Genomic DNA, 24,218 nt, shown 5'->3' with positions numbered 1-24,218 from the left:
ATAAACATACGTGTGCATAGGTCTTTATAGCAGCATGATTTATAATCCTTTGGGTATATACCCATTAATGGGATGGCTGGGTCAAATGGTATTTCTAGTTCTAGATCCCTGAGGAATCGCCACACTGACTTCCACAATGGTTGAACTAGTTTATAGTCCCACCAACAGTGTAAAAGTGTTCCTATTTCTCCACATCCTCTCCAGAACCTGTTGTTTCCTGACTTTTTAATGATTGCCGCTCTAACTGGTGTGAGATGGTATCTCATTGTGGTTTTGATTTGCATTTCTCTGATGGCCAGTGATGATGAGCATTTTTTCATGTGTCTTTTGGCTAGGTAAATGTCTTCTTTTGAGAAGTGTCTGTTCATATCCTTTGCCCACTTTTTGATGGGGTTGTTTGTCTTTTTCTTGTAAATTTGTTTGAGTTCATTGTAGATTCTGGATATTAGCCCTTTGACAGATGAATAGGTTGCAAAAATTTTCTCCCATTCTGTAGGTTGCCTGTTCACTCTGATGGTAGTTTCTTTTGCTGTGCAGAAGCTCTTTAGTTTAATTAGATCCCATTTGTCAATTTTGGCTTTTGTTGCCATTGCTTTTGGTGTTTTAGACATGAAGTCCTTGCCCATGCATAAGTCCTGAATGGTATTGCCTAGGTTTTCTTCTAGGGTTTTTATGGTTTTAGGTCTAACATGTAAGTCTTTAATCCATCTTGAATTAATTTTTGTATAAGGTGTAAGGAACGGATCCAGTTTCAGCTTTCTACATATGGCTAGCCAGTTTTCCCAGCACCATTTATTAAATAGGGAATCCTTGCCCAATTGCTTGTTTTTGTCAGGTTTGTCAAAGATCAGATGGTTGTAGATATGCAGCATTATTTCTGAGGGCTCTGTTCTGTTCCATTGGTCTATATCTCTGTTTTGGTACCAGTACCATGCTGTTTTGGTTACTGTAGCCTTGTAGTATAGTTTGAAGTCAGGTAGCGTGATGCCTCCAGCTTTGTTCTTTTGGCTTAGGATTGACTTGGCAATGCAGGCTCTTTTTTGGTTCCATATGAACTTTAAAGTAGTTTTTTCCAATTCTGTGAAGAAAGTCATTGGTAGCTTGATGGGGATGGCATTGAATCTATAAATTACCTTGGGCAGTATGACCATTTTCATAATGTTGATTCTTCCTACCCATGAGCATGAAATGTTCTTCCATTTGTTTTTATCCTCTTTCATTGTTGTTTTATTTTTCTAATTTTAGATTTTCTGTTGGCTTATCTCTGGAAGATAAGCATTTTTTTCTGCTCTTTGTCTCTCCCATTCTTTTTGTTTGTTTGTTTTTGAGACAGGGTCTCACTCTGTCACCCAGGCTGGAGTGCGGTGGCACAATCACTGTTCCCTGGAGCCTCAATCTCCCAGGCTCAAGCGATCCTCTGACCTCAGCCTCACAGCTGGGACTACAGGCTCATGCCACCATGCCCACCTAATTTATATGCTTTTTGTAGAGACGAGGTTTTGCCGTGTTTCCCAGGCTGGTCTTGAACTCCTGGGCTCAAGTGATCCCTGCCTGAGCCTCCCAAAGTGCTAGGATTACAGGTGTGAGCCACCGCGCCGGCCTGTTTCTCCCATTCTTAATCCTTGCCAAAGCTACTTCACCTTTTTCATTCTCTTAGCCTATGACTAGATTTTGGTTAAATAAATATTGAGTTTATGTTATTCTGACTGTGCTATCTTGAGCCACTTAGGGGCCTATGTTTGTTTGTTTTGGTATAACTCCTTATTTTTTCTGGAGTTAACAATTGCAGGCTGGGCCCAGTGGCTCACGCCTATAATCCCAGCCATTTGTGAGGCTGAGATGGGCAGATCACCTGAGGTCAGGAGTTCCAGACCAGCCTGGCCAACATGGTGAAACCCCATCTCTACTAAAAATACAAAAATTATCTGCGCATGGTGGCGCACACCTGTAATCCCAGCTACTCAGGAGGCTGGGGCAGGAGTATCACTTGAACCTGAGAGGTGGAGGTTGCAGCGAGCCAAGATTGTGCCATTGCACTCCAGCCTAGGTGACAAGAGCGAAACTCTATCTCAAAAACAAAACAAAACAAAAAAAACAATTGCATGGGGTTTCTTAGTTTAGTTCTTTTTCTCATCACATAATGTTAAAGTCTTTGTAAGAGCTCCAAAGGTCTTTTTACTGTCTTTTACTATGATCATATATGTCATGTAATTATCCCTTCTGGGAGCAGCTCTCCTGATTTTTTTATGTCTTTTTTTTTTTGAGACGGAGTCTTCTCTGTTGCCCAGGCTGGAATGCAGTGGCATGATCTCAGCTCACTGCAACCTTTGCCTCCCGGGTTCAAAGGATTCTCCTGCCTCAGCCTCCCGTGTAGCTGGGATTACAGGTGTGTGTCACCACACCCAGCTCATTTTTCTATTTTTTAGTAGAGACAGGGTTTTACCATGTTGGCCAGGCTGGTCTCGAACTCCTGACCTTAAATGATCTGCCCACTTTTGCCTCCCAAAGTGCTGGGATTACAAGTGTGAGCCACCGTGCCCAGCCTGATTTTTTATGTCTTCTTGCTCTGCCTAGACTAGTTGGCCTCCAGAGCTGTACACATGGTGGTCATTCTGGAGCTTATGTCTTAGTCATTCTGGGAATTCTCTTCACCACTTTCTGATATTGGATTTCCTGTTTCCTGGGCCCCATGTCTTCCTCCATCTTGATTTGTCTGTCATTTGGTGGAGCACAGCCTTCAGGAGCTTCTTGAGAAAGGTTGCATGGGAAATAATTTTTTTGAGAATTCTTATGTCTGGAAATACCTCTTACCTTTGTATTTGAGTGATAGTTTGGCTATGTATAGATTTCTAGGTTGGAAATCACTTTCTCTCAGAATTTTGGAGGTATTGCGTCACCGTTTTCTAGCTTTTAGTGTTGTTGTTGAGAAGTCTAGGGCTATTCTTATTCCTGTTCCTGTGTGTGTGACCTGATTATTATTTAATCACTGGAAGTATATAAATTAAAATTAGAATGACAGGCTGGGCTCAGTGCCTCATGTCTGTAATAGCAGTGCTTTGGGAGGCTAAGGAGGGAAGACCACTTTAGGCCAGGAGTTTGAGGCCAGCCTGGGCAACATAGTGAGACCCTATCTCTACCTACCCCCACCCCTAAAAAAAGAATGACAGATAACCTAATACAGTGACTTACAAAAAAAGTTAGTTTATTTCTCTGTAACCTAAAAGTCTAGATAAGTGGTCTTGGGCAGGTGGCAAATACTCAAATACTCAGATTTCTTCTGTCTTAATGTTCTACAATGTGTGGCTTTGACCATATCATCCCAATTGGGAGCATCCCAATCCCAGGAAGAAGGCTAGGGGAAGCAAAAAAGGGACAAAGAATATATACAGACTGCCCCTTCTAGAAGATTCCCAGAGGCTGTTATATGAGACTTCTGCTTAATCCCATTGACTCGAATATTCATGGCCACACTAGCTAAAGGGGCCACACTAGCTAAAGGGGAGCGAGGAAATGTAGTCTTTATTCTTGGTGGCCATATGCCGAGCTAAAAAATGTTAGGGGTCAGATGGGATCTTCCCTTCACCCTTGGTGTCCTAGAATTTTACTGTTTACCTTTAGGCTTTTAAACCTGCAAATTAGGTTTCTATTGCTGCATAACAAATTACCATAAATTTAGAGGCTTAAATCAACACCCATTTATTATTTCACAATTCTGAAGGTCAGAATTCCAAGCACACAGCCTAGCTGAATTCTCTGCTCAGGGACCGTGAAGACCGAAATTAAAGTGTCAGCTGAACTGTGTTCTCATCTGTGGTTGGGGGCTTTTTGCAAGTACACGCAGGTTGTTGGCAGAGTTCACTGTTGTTGTTTTTTTTTTTTTTTCTTTTTTCTTTTGCAAGGGACCACTCTCAGCTCTTACAGGCCACCCTCAAATCATGGCCACACAGCCATATCTGGACTTACTCACACTTCTCATCTTCTTTGCCAGGAAGAGGCTAGCCCCTTTTGAGGGCTCACTTCAATAGGTCGTGTCTGCCTGGGATAATATTTTTCTTAAGGTTGACTGTGCCATATAACAAAACCTAACCAGGGAGATGTCTTCAAGTCCGTCTTCTAGTCTTTCTATTGCATATTTTATTTCTGCTGTTATTTTTCATGGTTAAGAATTTTAACTTTTTGACCGGATATTCATTTTTTAATAGCATCCAATCTTGGTTAATGAAGAAATTTCTCACTTCTCTGAGGATATTATAGTTCTTTTAAAGGTTTTCTTCCACATTTTCATGTCTTTCAAACTTTTTTTTTCTTGTCTGTCTAGATCTTTCTCCTTTGTGCTAGTCATATGTCAGATCTCAGGTTGTAATTGGCTATTGATTCATATTTAATATCGACACTTTTCAAAGCCTATAGAAGTTATGAGAGCATGAGTAAGACTTTTTTTTTCTTTGAGACAGGGTCTTACTCTGTCTCCCAGGCTGGATGGCAGTAGTGTGATTACAGCTAATTGCAGCCTCGACCTCCTGGGCTCAAGTGAGCCTCCTAGCTCAGCCCCCCAAATAGCCATGACTACAGGTGTGCATCACCATGCCTGGCTGATTTTTAAATTTGTTGTAGAGAAAGGGTTTTGACACGTTGCCTAGGTTGGTCTTGAACTCCTCGGCTCAAGTGATCCCAGACCTGGATCTCCCAAAATGCTGACATTACAGGAGTGAGCCACCGCACCTGACCGTGAGTGAAACTTACTGTTGGGCTTCATTGTGGGGTGAACTTTGTTCAGTTTGTATAGTAGACTGTGGTGTATCTTTTAACTTTTTGAAGGCTTTTTTCTTTTTTTTCTTTTTTGAGACAGTCTCAGTCTGTTGCCCAGGCTGGAGTGCAGTTGTGCACCTTGGCTCACTGCAACCTCCACCTCCCAGGTTCAAGCGATTCTCCTGCCTCAGCTTCCCAAGTAGCTGGGATTATAGGTGCGCATCACCATGCCCAGCTAACTTTTTATATTTTTAGTAGAGATGGGGTTTCACCATGTTGGCCAGGCAGATCTCAAACTCCTGACCTCAAGTGATCCACCTACCTCAGCCTCCCAAAGTGCCGGGATTATAGGCGTGAGCCACCATGCCTGGCCTGAAGGTGTTTTTATGTATTGTATAAAACATATTAACCTCTGTGCCTCAGGTTCCATATCTTTAAAAAGAGGTGTAATAATAATAATACCTTCCTCGTATGATTTTTGTGAAGATTAAAATGAGTTTAATAAAAGTAAAACTTTAGAACAGTGTCTGATACAAGTAAATGTTAATTAAATATTGAGTATTATTATATTTACTTGGAAATAATTGTTTAAGTCTTTAATCTGGCCTTAAATTTGGTATATCTTTGATTTTTCTCAGGAAAGAACTAATATATTATCTTTTAAGTGGATATACATTTATTGTTGATATTTTTCAATAAAAATTTGGGTTTTAGGGGATACTTTCTTTATTTGCCAAAGTCTAGGGAGTTGTATTTCCACACATATGGGCATTGGATTCAAACTTACCCTTTCAGGTAACCATCTTTTGGTAGCTGAGTTTTTAAATGTTTTAATATATTATCCTGCCCTCTCTATAACAGTATATCAACATGATTAAACCCCAAAAAGGTGTTCTGATATTTCCTTGGAGTTGTATTAATACGAGTTGTACGACTCATTATTTAAACCATTTTTTTGAACCTCTCTTTGTAGTCTCTAGGAGTTCAATAAGCATAATTCTTTTTTTTTTTTTTTTTCAGATGGAGTGTCGCTCTGTTGGCCAGGATGGAGTGCAGTGGTGTGATCTCGGCTCACTGCAGCCTCCACCACCCGAGTTCAAGTGATTCTCCTGCCTCACCCTCCCGAGTAGTTGGGATTACAGCCATGCACTACCATGCCCGGCTAATTTTTGTATTTTTAGTAGAGACGGGGTTTCACTATATTGGCCAGACTGGTCTCGAACTCCTGACCTCATGATCTGCCTGCCTCGGCCTCCCAAAGTGCTGGGATTACAGGTGAGAGCCACTGTGCCCGGCCCAATAAGCATAATTTTTAGAAATTATTTCTCCTTTCTAATCTTGAAACCTGAAGCCTGCATTAAGAAATTGCTTTACGGCCGGGCGCTGTGGTTTACGCCTGTAGTTCCAGCACTTTGAGAGGCCAAGACGGGCGGATCACCTGAGGTCAAGAGTTCAAGACCAGCCTGGCCAACATGGTGAAACCCCCATCTCTACTAAAAATACAAAAATTAACTGGGCGTGGTGGCAGGCGCCTGTAATCCCAGCTACTCGGAAGATAGAAGGCTGAGGCAGGAGAATCGCTTGAAGCTGGGAGACAGAGGTTGCAGTGAGCCAAGATCTCACCACAGCACTCCAGCCTGGGTGACAGAACAAGACTCATGTCTCAAAAAATAAAATTACTTTACAAGAAGTAAAACTTTTCATGTGGTATTTCTGTTGAAAGTAGATACTTTTATAGAAAAAGTATCTTTCAAAATCAATATGGGAACATTCATAGCAGCATAATTCCTAACAGTTAAAAAGGAGAGACTGAGTTTGGTGGCTCACGCCTGTAATCTCAACACTTTGGGAGGCCAAGGCAGGAGGATTGCTTGAGGCCAGGAGTCCAAGATCAGCCTGGGAAACATAGCAAGACCCTGTCTCTACAAAAAATGAAAAAAAAAAAAAAATAGCTAGGCACAGTGGCATGTGCCTGTAGTAGTCCCAGCACTTTGGGAGGCTGAGGTTGGAAGATCTCTTGAGCCAGGAGTTTGAGGCTGCAGTGACTATGATCATGCCACTACACTCCAGCCTGGGCAACAGAGTGAAACCCTGTCTCTACCTAAAATAAATAAAAATAAAAAGTAGAAATGACTCAAATATTCATTAGTTATTTAATAGATAAACGTGGTATAGTCATGCAATGGAGTATTATTCAGAAATCAAGAGAATGAAGTACTGATACACACCAAAACATAAATGAACCTTGAGAACATGCTAACTGAAAGAAGCCAGACACAAAAAGCCACATATTGTTTGATTTATTTATAGAAATGTCCAGAGTAGGCAAATCCATAGAGACTGAAAGTAGATTAGTGGTTACTAGGGGATTGTGAGGAGGGGAAATAGGCAGTGATTGTTAACAGATATGGGGTTTCTTTTTGTAGTGATGAAATGTTCTGAAATTAGATAGTGATGATGTACAACTCTATGAATATACTCAAAGCCACAGAATTGTGCACTTTTAGCAGGGTGAAGTTTATGGTATGTGAATTACACCTCAATAAAGCTGTTATTTTAAAAAAATCTGGGCATGAGGATTTTTCTCTAAGTATTTCATCTGAGATGCTATGATGGTGACAGCAATATAATGGCGCAATAAGGGAATGACCGACTGCTGAGCGGAAAGTGGAGCTGGGGCGATTTGGGAGCATGATTCACGGCTGTGTTAACTTTGTTCTTTGCCCTCACCCTTGTGATGCTGCTGGTCCAAACATACTCTGTGCAGCCATTAAAAAATAAAAGTATCATGCTCAAAGTGAATACTTTACTCCTCTGACTTTTTAGTAGTTAGTTGTCAAATTGGCCAAAGTGCTGTCTTAGCCAGGAATATTTTCAGTAAAACATCTTTATTCAGGAAAAAGTATTCAAAAACAAATAGCATTGCTCTAGGGGCAGGGAGTATAGCAATGAACAAGAGACCAAATCCCTTTTTTCATAAAAGAGGAGCAAACAATACAGGCATTTAGAAATGCTATGAAAATTAGTAAGGTAAGGGGATGAGAGTTTGGGAGTGGATAATGCTACTTTAGACAGTGAGTGAGGAAGGCTTCTCTGAGGAGGATGCTTGGATTTTAAAAAAAAATTAAAATATATCTACATCTCCTTTATCAACTTCTTCTTCTTCTTTTTTTTTTTTTTTTTTTTGAGATGGAGTCTCGCTTTGTTGCCCAGGCTGGAGAGCAATGGGACAATCTCAGCTCATTGCAACCTCTGCCTCCTGGGATCAAGCAATTCTTCTGCCTCAGCCTCCCAAATAGCTGGGACTACAGGTGCGCGCCACTACGCCTGGCTAATTTTTTTATTTTTAATAGAGACGGGTTTCGCCATGTTGGCCAGGCTGGTCTTGAACTCCTGATCTCAAGTGATCCGCCCACCTCGGCCTCTCAAAGTGCTGGGATTACAGGCGTTGAGCCACGGTGCCTGGCCTTTCAACTTCCTTAACACCTGATTATTTTGACCCTTTCTAGTCTGAGTCTTGGCTCTCCCAGTTAATTTTTTTCCAAAGGTCGGCAGTGGTTTATATACTTTAAGAGTTTCTGTTTTCTTATTTTTCCATAGCTACACTTTAACGAGGCTGACTACTTCTCTGGGAGGAGGCATGCTACAGTTTATTTCTCTGGCTGCTTTTATGATTCTTGCCTTTTTTTTTCCCTTACCCTTCATTCTAGATGTTCTTTTGATTTTTTTTTTTTTAAACATTCTTCTCAGCTGGGTGCAGTGGCTCATGCCTGTAGTCCCAGCACTTTGGGAGGTTGAGGTGGGCAGATTACTTGAGCTCAGGGATTCGAGACCAGCCTGGGCAGTATGGCAAAACCCCATCTCTACAAAAAAATGCAAAAATTAGCCAGACATGGTGGCACATACGTGTAGTCCCAGCTACGCGGGAGGCTGAGGTGGGAGGATCACTTGAGCCCAGGAGGTCAAGGCTGCAGTGAGCCGAGGTAGTGCCACTGCATTCTAGCCTGGCTGACAGAGCTAGACCATCTCCCCCCAAGAAAACAAAAACAAAAAATCCCCCACATTCTCTTTTCTCTTGAAACTTTCCCCCTCAACAAACCAATCTACTCTGTGGCCTTATTTTCTCATCCTGGGATTCATTGGACGTCGGCACTTTCACCTGTTGCTCTGCTCTAGGCATCCAGGTCCTCTGCTCTGCTGCATGCTGGGTGTCCCTAGCTGCCCCTTGGGCATCTGAAACTTCACGCACCTAAAATGGGCCTCATCTTCCTCCAGCACCTGCTCCCTACACAATATTTGAGTTGGTCTTTGAATAGTTTTCACTGCAAATCCTCCTTTCTGCTATCTCCACTGGAGACCATACCCATTGTGTTTAACCTAGACTTCTTATTTTATTTTATTTTTTGAGACAGAATCTTGCTCTGTTGCCCAGACTGGAGTGCAGTGGCATGATCTCCACTCACTGCAACCTCTGCCTCCCGGGTTCAAGCAATTCTTGTGCCTCAGTCTCCTGAGTAGCTGCTGGGACTACCGGCATATGCCACCATGCCCGGCTAATTTTTGTATTTTTGGTAGGGACCAGGTTTCACCAGGTTGGCCAGGCTGGTCTCAAACTCCTGGCCTCAAGTGATCCGTCTGCCTCAGCCTCCCAAAGTGCTGGGATTACCTTCTTGGGCTTATTGACCATTTGTACATCTTCTTTGGAGAAATGTCTATTCAAATTATTTGCCCATTTTTTAATCTGGTTATTTGTTTGTTTTTGAGTTTTAGACATTCTTTGCATATTCTGTATATAAATCCCTTGTTAGATACATGATTTGCAAGTATTTTTTCCTGTTCTCTGGGTTTCCTTTTTCTCTCTTGATAGGGCCCTTTGATGTACAAAAGTTAAAGTTTGATGAAGTTTTTCATTTTTTGCCTGTGCTTTTGGTGTCATATCCAAGAAATCATTGCTAACTCAGGCCTTGTGAAGCTTTCTTGGTATTTTTTCTTCTAATAATTTTAATAGTTTTAGTTTTGACATGTTTGACCTATATCAAGTTAGTTTTTGTGTATGGTGTAAGGTATGTGTTTAACTTCATTCTCCTGCATGTGGTTATTCAGTTTTCCCTGTACCATTTTTTGAAAAGACTGTCTTTTCTGCATTGAACTGTCTTGGCACTTATGTCAAAAATCATTTGACCATATATCCAAGAGTTTATTTCTGGGCTCTCTATTCTGTTCTGTTGGTCTGTGTGTCTGTCTTTATGCCAGTACCACATTGTTTTGATTATGGTAACTCTGTAGTTAGTTTTGAAGTCAAGATGTATCTTTAACTTTGTTTTTCTTTTAAATATTATTTTGGCTTTTTGGGGTCCCTTGAAATTCCATGTGAATTTTAGGATGGGATTTTCTGTTTCTGTAAAAATGTCGTTAGTATTTGATAGGGATTGCATTGAATCTGTAGATAGCTTTGGGTAGTATTCTCCTCTTAACAATATTAAGTCTTTCCATCCATGATTGCTGGATGTTTTCCCATTTATTTATGTCATTTTACATTTCTTTCAGCAGTGTTTTGTGCTGAGTCTTTTGTGTATAAGCCTTTTGTCTTCATGGTTAAGTTTATTCCTAAGCATTTTATTCTTTTTGATGCTACTATAAATAGAATTGTTTTTCTTAGTTTCCCTTTTTGGATTGTTCGTTGTTGTCTTTGCCCATTTTTAATTGGGTTGTCTTTTCATTATTGAGGTATAAATGTTCTTTATATATTCTGGATACAAGTCAAGAGACTTGTATTTGTAAATTTTTTTTTCTCATTCTGTTGGTTACTCTACTTTCTTTAATTAATATGAACTATTTAGGTAAAGCATGAAAACATGAATCCCAAAATGTTACCTTTAAGATGATAGAAAATGTTAAGATATTTTATAAGAATTCACTTTATTAAAATATTAGGAGATTTTAAAAAACCATTTTCCTGTTTTTTTAATGTGGTAGTACATTTTATATAATAATACTCAAATATGAAAAATGTGTAAACACTATGTACTGTACTGGGAAATGTAGCTATAAAACAATTGTGGCATGTAAGTAAAATCATGTTACGAAAACTCAAATTTTGCCTAGGGAAATTGATTAGTAAGAAATATACCAAAATGTTTATAGTGGTCATAAAATGATGAGGGTAATAAGTATATGTATTTTTTGCCTGTTTATGTTTTTTAGATTTTATTTAAGCATTTTTTGCTATGAAAACATTCTAAAAGAATGTAGGAAATGGACGTCATGGCCCAAAGGAAAGATCAAATTCCTAGGACAGCATAACATGTAGCAACACAAGATATCACTTCATATTTTACAGGCACTGTCAGTCTAGAAGTTAGAACAGCACTGTTTTTCAGCCTCCCTTAGTGCAAGACTGAAGAGCAAGCATTGACATCATCCCCTCCCTAGGTGTTGTGTATCATAAGATAATCAAACATCAAATTTCTAATACTGTCCGCAATATCAGAAATTCTGTTCCTCCATTTCTGCTGTCATGTTAAGTTGTACAACTGGCCCAGTGATACTGGACGTATGTACATTATCATTTGAAATTTCCATAAGAGCAGCTAGCCACTTAGAGTAAATAAAAATATGTAATGTATTATCTATTGTTGAATATTGACTCCAGGAGATTGTCATGCTTATCTAATGCTTAATGATAATGCTTCATTATAAACCATTCCTTCAATAATGGTGTATCCCATCAGTCAATAATGGTATATCACTTTAGAAAATAATGCTTTATTTTGTTTAAATGTCAAGATTAATTTTTAAAAATCTTGGTCTGTTGGGCAGAAATTATATTTCTCAACAGGCCTTAGAGGAATGATCTTCAGTGAATGTACTTCCTTCTCTAATTTAAATAGTGGCTTTTTTTTACTAATACATTTAATTTGACCACATGAATTATTTTGGCAAAACAGCCAGATAGTTTACATAAAAATCAATTATAGAAGTTGGCTATGTATCAATTGTGGATTGGCAACTGTTTAGGCAATTGTCAAGTATTATCACAATTAGTTAAATCACTCATTTATTATAGACATAACGTGATACATTCTCACCTGGTGCTTTTTTCTCTTGTGGAGACTCTGTAGTAGTTAGTAATTTGGAAAAGGGTGGTAATGCAATAAAATCTTAGCTTAATAGTTAAAAATAAATTCTCTGATTTTTAGGAGTTGGTAATGCTTCTCTTAGAATATAATGCTGATACTACTATTGTTAATGGGAGTGGACAGACAGCAAAAGAAGTTACTCATGCTGAAGAAATCAGAAGCATGCTTGAAGGTAAATATCATGGATGTGAACATAAACAGCATTTACTTTCATTATAACCAGGGTTCAGATTATGACTAAAAATGGCTTCTGAGAAAGAGGACAAAACAGAGGATAACCAGCTGATGCTCTAATGATAATGTCATCTTGGAGTCATTGATTAAACACACAATTATCTGTATGATAGTTTCTTCACTTAAAGCTTTTAAACTCTTAATTTGTACAAAATTATGGCAAGTTTTAAAAATCTGTTTTTCAGGCTGGGTGCGGTGGCTCACACCTGTAACCCTAGCATTTTAGGAGGCTGAGGCAAGAGGATCACTTGAGGTTAGGAGTTCTAGACTAGCCTGGGCAACATAGCGAAACCCTTGTCTCTACAAAAAATTTTTAAAAAATTAAAAATTAAGTGGATATGATGGTGTGCACCTGTAGTCTCAGCTACTTGGGAGGCGGAGGGAGGAGGATTGTTTGAGCCTAGGAGTTTGGGGCTGCAATGAACCCTGATTGAGCTACTGTACTTTGGTCCAGGCAACAGAGTGAGACCCCCCAGCCGAAAAGTTTGTATTTTGGGCCTCAAAAAAAAAAATCTGTTTTTCAAATACTCAACAAAATTCAAAGTAGAAAATTAGAGACATGAGGGAATGTGGCTAATAGACTGATGAAACATGACAATGAAGGGATACAGAAGTGCAGGATAGTAAGAGGTGGCAGTGCAAACTGTAAGAGGTGTTGCTTTTGGGAGTCACTTGATGTTGGCTCTGGCTGCCTCAGTTTTCTTTTCGCCCAGGCTGGAGTGCAGTGGCATGATCTTGGCTCACTACAACCTCCGCCTCTTGGGTTCAAGCGATTCTCCTGCCTCAGCCTCCCAGGTAACTGGGATTACAGGCATGCACCATCACACCCGGCTAACTTTTTGTATTTTTAGTAGAGACGGGGTTTCAGCATGTTGGTCAGGCTAGTCTTGAACTCCTGACCTCAGGTGATCTGCCCACCTTGGCCTCCCAAAGTGCTGGGATTACAGTCCTGAGCCACCGTGCCTGGCTCGCTATTTATTTATTGAGATAAGGTCTCACTATGTTGCCCAGGCTGGTCTTGAACTCCTGGTCTCAAGCGATCCTCCCATCTTGGCCTCCCAAAAGTACTAGGATTACAGGTGTGAGCCACTGTGCCTGGTATTCTCAGTTTTCTTGAGGACTTCATTGCAATATACCAGGCAGCAGTAATTTCTTGATGGTTGAGCTTCATTGTTATGAATGTCAAAGACTAATTTGCATTTAAGAAAACATGAGTCTACATTAACTCAGGACTTTCTCTACAGCAATTTAAAACAAAAACCGTTTCGATGCTTGCATTTGGGCACCCTCATACAATAGGATCTTTCTTTGAATGGCCAGGGCTTTCCTATAATTACTTTTTAGTAGTATGTCTAATGTTGAGAAGAGAAGATCTTTAATTTTCTACTTAATGAGTAAAGGTACTGAATTAGAGTTGCAATTTCACACATACCCTTTCTATCCTTTGGAATTCAGAGAAAGGCAATATAATTTTGTACTTAAAGGATGTTGATTTCTTAATTTAAATTTTCAATATTTTTACTTATGTAAAAACCAAGATCCTGCTGTTTACCCCGATTAGTCTTGAGAGCTAAAATCTTCTCACTCATTCTATAGTTTAAAAAACAACACAAAGTCTACTTGTCAGACTTCTTAAGGTCAGTGTCTTGTTTCTGCACTCAAAGTGAATCCTCTGCTTATCAATGAACAAGCAAATTAACACATAACATCTTCTATCAGACACTGTGTTATATGAATTTAGTAACGTGGAGAACATATTAGCTGTGGTTCCTGCCCTTTAATAATTTGTGACTGAATAGGGAGGATGAGGTACTGTCTTTAATTATGTCCTGTCATTTTAATTATAACAAGAAGAGAACCCAGAACTGAGGTTTCCCTGACAGACTGGAATGTTAGGTTAGTCTGACAAGTTGACATTTAATAAGGGCAATTGTAAAGACACACTCTAAGACATTTCAAAACTCAAACTGCACAAGGAAAAGGGCTTAGTTGACTTTACAGGTAATATGATTTGTCAGCTGATGTGGTCTTAGCTTGGGAAACAGAAGTAGAGACTGAATTGAGTGATTCTGCTCTAATGAGAGCACCTTACCCACATATAATAACATTTGTGGATAGAGTGTTAAATGGATCATTGGCAAATTACTGGAAGTACCTTGAGTAACCCACTGTAAGTAGACCATAAGACCATAAATAGATCAGAAACCATGTCATAGGGGCTGGGTGCAGTGGCTCATGCCTGTAATCCCAGCACTTTGGGAGGCTGAGATGGGCAGATCACTTGAGGTCAGAAGTTTGAGACCAGCCTGCCCAACATGGTGAAACCCCATCTCTACTAAAAATACAAAAATTAGCTGGGCGTAGTAGTGGACACCTGTAATCCCAGCGACTCGGGAGGCTGAGGCAGAAGAATCACTTGAACCCGGGAGGCGGAAGTTGCAGTGAGCTGATCGCACCACTGCACTCTAGCCTGGGAGGGCCAGGTGCAGTGGCTCACACCTGTAATCCCAGCACTTTGGGAGGCTGAGGCGGGTGGATCACGAGGTCACAAGCTCAAGACCACCCTGGCCAAGATGGTGAAACCCCGTCTCTACTAAAAATACAAAAATTAGCTGGGCACGGTGGCAGGCAGTTGTAGTCCCAGCTACTCAGGAGGGTGAGCCAGGAGAATTGCTTGAACCCAAGAGGTGGAGGTTGCAGTGAGCCGAGATTGTGCCAGTGTGGTCCAGCCTGGGCGACAGAGTGAGACTCCGTCTCAAAAAAACAAACAAACAAACAGAAAAGAAACCATGTCATAGGATAATGCATGGAGAGACAGGAAATGTTTTACCCTAGAAAGAAAGAAAGACATAGGCAGGCACAATGAAATTATACTCAAGTACCTGAGAGCTGTTACTTGGGAGAAGGGATGATCTTATTTGTGGCCAAACCAGGGCTGTTTGATTGCCCAGTTGATGGAGTAGCAGGGAGTTTATCTTTGGGTCCAATATGTAGAAATAATGACTTGGATTGCCTTGAAAGATACATGATGGGAGGTATTCAGGAAAGGATAGACTATTGTTAGGCACTATTACTAACGCAGTCTTCTTGTACCTCTTGTCTTTTTATTTTGAAAAATTTCGGCTGGGCACGGTGGCTCATGCCTGTAATCCCAGCACTTTGGGAGGCCAAGGTGGGCGGATCACGAGGTCAGGAGATCGAGACCATCCTGGCTAACATGGTGAAACCCCGTCTTTACTAAAAATACAAAAAAAAAAAAATTAGCCAGGCATGGTGGCAAGTGCTTGTAGTCCCAGCTACTGAGGAAGCTGAGGCAGGAGAATCACTTGAACCCGAGAGGCAGAGGTTGCAGTGAGCCGAGATTGCGCCACTGCACTCCCGCCTGGCCAACAGTGAGACTCTGTCTCCAAAAAAAAAAAAAAAAAAAAAAAAGAAAAAGAAAAATTTCTAATCTATGGGAAAGTTTCAAGAATACTGCAGTAAACATTTGTATGTCCTTCACTCAAATTCACCAATTATTAACATTTTGCCATATCTGGTTGAGACTGTTACATATTTTATGTTATTTATTTACTTTTAATTTTTTTGTTGAACTATTTGAGAGTAATTTGCAAACATAGTGATACTTCACCCCTAAATACTTCAGTATCTCTTAAGAACAAGGATTATTTTCTTACATAATCAAAATATAGTGCTCGATTTCAGGAAAATTAACATTAACATAATATTATATAATATATATTTTTATATTCAGATTTAGCCAGTTGTCCAAATAATGACCTTTGTAGCATTTTCCCCTCCAATCCTGGATTAGATTCTAGGATCTAATTCAGAATCCCACATTGCATTTAATTGTGACATCATCTCTTTCATCTCCTTTTATCTGAAACAATTCCTCAGCCCTTTTCTTGATACTGACTTTTTTTTTTTTTTTTTTTTTCTTTTTGAGACAGAGTTTCACTGTCACCCAGGCTGGAGTGCAGTGGTGTGATCATAGCTCACTGAAGCCTTGCATTCATGGGCTCAAGTGACTCTTCTGCCTCAGCCTCCCAAGTAGTTAGGACTATAGGCATGCACCACCATGCCTGGCTTTATGTTATGTTATGTTATGTTATGTTATGTTATGTTATGTTATGTTATGTTATGTTATGTTATGTTAATGTTATGTTTATATTATGTATTACTTTATTTTATTTTATTTTGATAGAGAAAAGGCCTCAATATATTGCCCAGGCTGGTCTGGAGCTCCTGGCCTCAAGTGATTCTCTTAATTTGGCCTCCTAGAGTATTGGGGTTAACAGGCGTGAGCCTTGCCACCTGGCCGATATTGACCTTTTTGAAGAGGAAAGTGGTTGTGGAATTATTTGTAGAATGGCCCTTGATTTTGGTTTTTCTCTTGTGATTAGATTCAGGATATGTATTTCTGTCAGAAGCATTATGTAGGTGAGTTTCTATCCCATGCCAGTGCATCCTATTAGGAGGCACATAATGTCACTTTGTTTCATTATTGGTGATGTTAACTCTGATCACTTTGTGGTCCACTGTAAAGGCATCTTTTCCCTTTGTAATTAATAAATGACCTGCAGGGAGAAAAACTGAGACAATGTAAATACCCCATTTACCAATAAACTTCTACTCAGTAGTTTTAGCATTCATGGATAATATTTGCCCTAATCATTGATTACTCTAGTGGTTGCAAAGTAATGATTTGCTATCATGAATGAAATATATTTTCCAGGTGCTCTCCTGCATTTCAAGTGTACTACTATTCAGCCTATTCTCTGCATGTATGTAAGCATCAGTCAGGACAGAGGTAGACTTTGTGACCTCTAAGATCCTCACTAACTTGATTCTGATGGAAAAGAAGGACAGTTTAGAGTGATACTAAATTTAAATCTTATAGGACAAATATTTTTTGGATTTGTAGCGTTTGCTTTAGGAATATTTATTGAGATATAAAGTATATGCAGAAAAGTTCACATCATGAATGTATAGCTCCTTTAGAACTATTTCTGTAGAACACATCTCTGTAAACAGCATCCATATCAACATTGCGAGCATTCTAGAAGCCTGACCACCCAGACTAGAATATTTGTTTTCATTGATGTAATCAGCAGTTTTATTTCAGTGTCCTGAAAGAATACAGGACAGGAACATAATCTAAGAACATATATAGTATTTTCAACTCCATATTCCTGACCCCTTTCCTTCATTTATGAGCCTAGACAACCTAGAAAGAAACAATAGGGTATCTTTTCTTTTCCTTCCCTAAAACCTGGGACAAACATTAAGCATTATTTGAATATTCAACATGTATTTATTGACCAACTATGCATTGTGCCAGATGCTGTCATAAATGCTTTGGTTACACAGACAGATAAGAACAAGTACCTGACTTCAAGAATGACAGAGGGGATAAATTACAGGTCAGGGTGATACATGCAGTGGTGGAGGTATGTACGAGAGGTATAGGAGATGTCACTGTTCTCAAAGAGTTCCTAGTTCAGCAGCCATAGAACCAGTGGGAGGAAAGATTGAAGATAGTGCATCCCAGCAGCAGAAGCCATGGACAGTCTACAGAGAGGCTTGGCTGTCTTCTGAGGTAGAGTCTGGGTGTGGAAATAAAAATGTGGGAAAAGAAGATGATGGTATATAGCAATGTTAGTCATTTCTTAAGACAAAGGTAAACTAATTTCAGCAGTTGCTGGATTCAGTATATGTGTTCCCTGTAGTTTCAATGCAATGGTACGTGTAGAGTCTTAAACAGCATTTAGCACATAGTGATTACTATTAACAAATGTTCATCTGTTTCCCCAGTCACCTGGCTCCCCAACCTGCTTCTCTGTCCATGACTTGACTTTAGTCAGGATGACCTGAAAAACCTTTTATAGTTCCTCCTTTGCAGCCTCTGCACAGGACACTGTAGACGTATATTTAGTGGGATCACCAAGTCTCTGAAATTGCTTCCTTTCTATAAACCAAAATAGAATTCAGATCTAGCAGAAATTAGATCTTACTTACATATTCCATTCTCTCACACAAATCGGATTACCAGTTGCTCTTTTCCTGTAAGTATGACTTCAGAGGAAGCGTAGTGATAAGAGCATGGACTCTGGAACTAGCCTGCTTGAGTTCAAATCCCAGCTCCTCCACTCTGATTGTGTGACCTTGGTTAAATTCCATAACCTCTTGGTGCCTCAGTTCCTTTGTCTGTAAAAATCAATATAATAACAACACCTACCTCAGAGTAGTTACTGAGGATTTAATGAGTTAGTATTTTTAAGGAGCTTTGAATAGCACTTGGCACGTAGTAAGTGCTAAAGTATTTTTAAAGATATAAAAATAGGCAAGGTGGCTCATGCCTATAATCTCAGTGCTTTGAAAAGTCGATGTAGGAAGACTGCTTGAGGCCAGGAGTTTGAGACCAGCCTGGGCAACATAGTAAGACCCCCATCTCTACAAAAAATAAAAATATTCACCAGGTGTGGTGGTGCACACCTGTGGTCCCAGCTACTTGGGAGGCTGAGGCAGGAGAATTGTGTGAGCCCAGGAGTTTGAAGCTGCAATGAGCTATGACTGTGCCGCCGCACTCCACCCTGGGTGAGAGGATGACAAGCTTGGTGATCCCACTAAATATATGTCTACAATGTCCTGTGCAGAGGCTGCAAAGGAGGAACTATAAAAGGTTTTTCAGGTCATCCTGGCTAAAGTTATGGACAGATGACTTTCTCAACATATATACATACATACATAAATTTTATATTTTTATGTGGCAATATATAAATAAATTGATATGTCTGCCTATATTTATATGACATGTACATCTTTCTATTGGTGCTATTTCTTGTTATTTTTCACATTCTAAGGTTCTAGAAGGTATGAACCCCACTTATCTACCTTTCCAAGGCAAATATGTAATAGTATTGCGGTACATAAAAGTAATCCATAATTAGTTTTGATGGTTATTGTTAGTGAGTAAAATACTTAAAGACTTCTGAATTAAAAACCCAAATTCATCCAAACCTGAAATAAATAGAATTCTGTAATCTGAATTGTAATAACAATAAAATAAATAGAATTCTGTAATCTGAATTGTAATAACAATACATTTTAACTGCATTTCAATTACAATCCAAAACATTTCGGTTTTTCTCATCATGATCACTTTATTCTTTATAATGAATTTGTAATTGGATCCTGACTAGCAGTGGATAATAAGTACTTTTCTTTTGCAGCTGTAGCAAGGACTCAACAAAGAAAGCTTGAAGAATTACTTTTAGCAGCAGCAAGAGAAGGCAAAACAACAGAACTCACAGCTCTGGTAAAACAAACAAAAAAACCCCAAAAGACAAAAAGCAGTCTTTCTTTACACTTCAGGAAAATTTTTACTTAATGTTAAGTAAATAATTTAGTTGAATTGTGGAACCAAGAACTCCAGAGATCATAATAGTAGAACCAAAGTTCTTAATATCTAAAAACACTCAGCATGGTGATAGTTTAAGCAGGACACATTTTAAATGGTGATATTTTTCTGAATTTCTGATTTACACCCACCCTAATCCCCCTGAAAACCTGATGGATAAGAATCTGATTTTTCATGGTAAATAGTTAATGTAAGGACAACTTATATATATATTACGTATATTTTGTGATTAAGACAATTGAAACATAATAAATAGGACCCTATAAAGGAATAAGTTTTTCTAGTTTTGATCAGCAGTAGTTTCTGGGAGGAATGCTACACTTCTGGAAGGTACTATGCAAAGAAGGGACAGTATTTTGGAATACTTATACCACATTAGACTGAAAGGTTTGCCTGTTCCCCCCCACCTTAGAAGACCTACTTTCCAGCTTCCATTCCTGCACAGTCTCATTAAACATGAAACTCTAAATTTGTTCTGAATTCATGACTGAAGCACTGCCATTTGCTTTAAAGTTATTTCAGCTCATTTGAAAGGGCCTCTTTGGTTTCTAAGTATAGCACCTAAAGCAGTTTTTAAATTTTGTGAAATGGAGGCTATATAAAGAAGCTTCTAAAGCAGTAAGTTGGGAACAACAAATTCAGGAGAACCTTGACATTTACACATTTAACATTTATGGTTTTAACTCTTCTGAAAGACTGGCAGACTGATTTGTAATTCTGCTGTCACAAGTATGAATTGCAAGGCTGGTAGGGGCATGTAAATCATTGTGAAATCTTAGTGTCTGAGGTGTGTGAGATGGTGCTGGCACAGTGCAGAGTGTCTCTTGTCAGAGGATTGTGAGACCCGGACACAGGCCTGAGATCTATCTCAGGGCATCTGAGAATAAGCATGGGTGTGGCAGGGTTGGCTGGTTTAGTGAGCAAGAAACCACTAACAGCCTAGATGCCAAGGAGCTTGGCTATTCTTCAGGCTCTGCTGATACACCCTCCTGTGAATTATGAGAGGAAAGTCTATCTTTGATATATAATTCTGCATTGCATTTTTTTCATTGTTAGCTCAACAGACCCAATCCTCCTGATGTTAACTGTTCGGATCAGTTAGGAAATACACCCTTGCATTGTGCAGCTTACCGGGCCCATAAACAATGTGCCTTAAAGCTTCTAAGAAGTGGAGCAGACCCTAATCTAAAGAACAAAAATGGTAAGCATATTGGTGAAAACCATGGTTGGCCATTTTGAAACTATAAAATGAAGTCAATGCCATATAAAATTGTTTTGTTTCAGTATCCAGCCTTTGTTAAACTGTATGGTTTCTATTTAATTTTGGAGCCAAGGCATTCACACAAAAGAAAAAATGATGACAAAGGTAGATCCTACCCTCAAGGAAAAGATAAGTACAGTTGATTCTTGTTATTTGCAGTAGCTGTATTCTATAAAGTTGCCACCAGCACTGAATTAGGGAACACTGAACTATTGTTCCTAGGGGAAAATACAGGATTAGGTTCCTGCAAGCCTTGGGTCACAACATTTTCATGAATTGATCATTATGAAACCTTTTTTTTTTTTTTTGCTGTTTCTATTTAATACATATTGTTGACTCATTCACATTGAACTCATAGCCAACAGCATCATAGCTCACGCTTGAGTAAAGTTTTCTTCATAAGGCATATCACAGCCTTTTCCACTGAGGTACATTAGACAGCACTTCAGCACAATGCTAGGGGCTTTTTTTTTTTTTTTTTTTGAGACAGAGTCTCTCTCTGTTGCCCAGTCTGGAGCGCAGTGGTGCCATCTCAGCTCACTGCAACCTCCTCCTCCTGGGTTCAAGTGATTCTTCTGCCTCAGCCTCCCAAGTAGCTGGAACTGCAGGCATGCACCTGTAGTGTACCATGCCTGGCTGATTTTTTTGTATTTTTAGTAGAGATGGGGTTTCACCATGTTGGCCAGGCTGGTCTCGAACTCCTGACCTCAAATGATCTGCCCACCTTGGCCTCCCAAAGTGCTGGGATTACAGATATAAACCACCACACCTGGCCGCTTGGGGCCATTTTAAACAGCAAAGTCACCAACAAAAAATACAAAAGGTGGAAAGTGTGACCCTAAATAGACCATGACGAGGACATTTGTTTATAGTAGGAGAGCTTCTAGAATGAAACAAGAAGGCCAGGCATCACCTTCTTCTACCTCAGCTAGAAAATGAGCACTGGGCAACCCACATTTTTCACCACTCTGGGCATGTTTGTGAATGACTGAGAAACTACAATGAATATTGACCTTGGGGTTACAAGTGAATTTTAGCAATAGGCAGATATGCAAATATGGAATACGTATATAATGAGGATTGACTGTACATGTGTGACAATTTGAAAGACAGAATCAGAAGCCAGAAAAGAAGCTGTAAAAGGTGTCTTGGGTATTTAAAAGAGGAACATGCCATCAGGGCCTTTTCACATCACTTTTTAGGATGCTTCCTGCTGCCTGCTACCAGCCTGGGTTAGGCCTCATCAGGGGTCCCTCAGGACCCTGCGTTCACCTCCATCAGAGCCTAAATCACACCCCATGGTATTTGTTGGCTTATGATGCTATCTCCCATGAGACTGAACTCCTAAGGGCAGGCCTCATACTTCATTGTCTGGTTCACCCAGCACCTAGAGTAATGCATAGCACATAACACCTGGGAAGGGCTGCATGTTTGTTGAAGGTTTCGAGTCATTAGAAATAGTTTCACAGGCCAGGCCGGTGGCTCAAGCCTGTAATCCCAGCACTTTGAGAGGCCGAGGCTGGTAGATCACAAGGTCAAGAGATTGAGACCATCCTGGTCAACATGGTGAAACCCCATCTCTACTAAAAATACAAAAATTAGCCAGGCATGGTGGCGTGCACCTGTAGTCTCAGCTACTCGGGAGGCTGAAGCAGGAGAATTGCTTGAACCCAGGAGGTGGAGGTTGCAGTGAGGCAAGATCACGCCATTGCACTCCAGCCTGGCAACAGAGTGAGACTCTGTCTCAAAAAAAAAGAAATAGTTTCATAAAGGAATAGGTACTTGGTACAGATCCTGAAGCCCTACTAGGATTTAAAAAATGTTTTCATTTCTAGGGGCTGGGCACCGTGGCTCACGCCTGTAATCCCAGCACTTTGGGAGGCCGAGGCGGGTGGATCACCTGAGGTCAGGAGTTCAAGTGGTGGCACGTGGTGGCACGTGCCTGTAGTCCCAGCTACTCAGGAGGCTGAGGCAGGAGAATCGCTTGAACCTGGGAGGCAGAGGTTGCAGTGAGCCGAGATTGTGCCACTGCACTCCAGCCTGGGCAACAAGAGTGAAACTCTGTCTCAAAAAAAAAAAAAAAAAAAGTTTTATCTCTAAATACTTTACTTTGTACCTTCGTTACCATTATTGTCTTTTTATCTTGAGCCTTTTGTCTTGATAATAATGGTAGTTAATAACAATACCATTATAATCTAGTAAGATTTTGATAAGCAGGAGTTTGGGAAAGGGTATTCTGAGCAGAGGGAAGATTATCAGAAAAGGTTAAGGTGAAAAATCCAAGTCAGGTATAGGTGAAATCCCCAGTTTGCTGCATCCAAGGGCACATCCAGGGGAGCAGTCGGAGGTCATCCCAAAATTTACACTTGTACAGTAGGGCCATTGAAATGGTCTTGGGTGAGAGGTGATTAGGACCTGAACTTTTTATTTTCAAGGAGCAAGACACATTTATTTCTTAATAATAAAACAAAAATTCTTCAAGCAGATATCATATTCAGTACCAAAAAGCCTCAGGATAAAAAGGTGCCTTAAGCTTGGCATAGCCAGGTTACATTTAAGTACCGTCATAGATCCGCATAACCAATCAGCTTTGAGGAAAATAGTTTTGCCATTACAACAGTTTAAGATAAAAAAATACATTCAATTTAAAATTTATAATGTTATTATAGGAGCTGTCAAATCAAGTGCCTTATGTAGAATAACGGTCTAAAAAATGAGCTTACCATAGTAAGATTTAGAAGATGCTTTCCTTGGTGAATTTGAGTTTTGAAGTTTAGAGACTTTTTTTATACAAAGATATTTGTGGAAGCAAAGGTGAATATTAACTATATGCTACAGTCATAAATCATTAGCCTTCATTGCAAGGCAGGCCATTGTACCTATGTTTAATTTTATATATTCAGTTAATATATATTTTATATGTAATTAAAATTAACTGGTATGTTATATCCATGGACAACTCAGTGACTTGATTTTTATTACATAAGGCTAGCAGAACATACTGTTCTTTTTTTTTTTTTTTTTTGACAGAGTTTCACTCTGTCACCCAGGTTGGAGTGCAGTGGTGCGATCTCGACTCACTGCAACCTCCGCCTCCTGGGTTCAAGTGATTCTCCTGCCTCAGCCTCCTGAGAATCTGGGATTACAGGCATGCACCACCACACCCGGCTAATTTTTGTATTTTTAGTAGAGATGGGGTTTTGCCATGTTGGCCAGGCTGGTCTCAAATTCCTGACCTCAGGTGACCCGCCCGCCTCAGCCTCCCAAAGTGCTAGGATTACAGGTGGGAGCCACTGCACCTAATGTCTTTTAAAAATTTTCTCCTTAGAGATGGGGTCTCACCCTTTTGCTCAGGCTGGAGTGCAGTGGTGTGATCTTTGCTCACTGCAGCCTCTAACTCTGAGCTCAAGTG

At 39.9% G+C, this 24,218-nt stretch overlaps 1 protein-coding gene across 6 annotated transcripts in view; it reads left to right on the top strand.

The window, feature by feature from the left end:
• The window catches only part of OSBPL1A (oxysterol binding protein like 1A), a 235,375-nt gene that overhangs the window by 45,176 nt on the left and 165,981 nt on the right, over positions 1-24,218 (top strand). For all 6 annotated transcript variants that reach the window (XM_063699127.1, XM_063699129.1, XM_019013908.4 and 3 more), the window contains exons 5-7: positions 11,949-12,060; positions 19,358-19,443; positions 20,602-20,746. In XM_063699127.1, coding sequence (XP_063555197.1) covers positions 11,949-12,060; positions 19,358-19,443; positions 20,602-20,746 — 343 coding nt within the window. The remainder of the gene's footprint in view (positions 1-11,948; positions 12,061-19,357; positions 19,444-20,601; positions 20,747-24,218) is intronic.

This window comes from Gorilla gorilla, chromosome 17 (genome assembly GCF_029281585.2).
Source record: "Gorilla gorilla gorilla isolate KB3781 chromosome 17, NHGRI_mGorGor1-v2.1_pri, whole genome shotgun sequence".
Taxonomy (NCBI): domain Eukaryota; kingdom Metazoa; phylum Chordata; class Mammalia; order Primates; family Hominidae; genus Gorilla; species Gorilla gorilla.
Note: the sequence above shows the minus strand (reverse complement) of the source record. Positions and strands in the feature narration are given on the sequence as shown.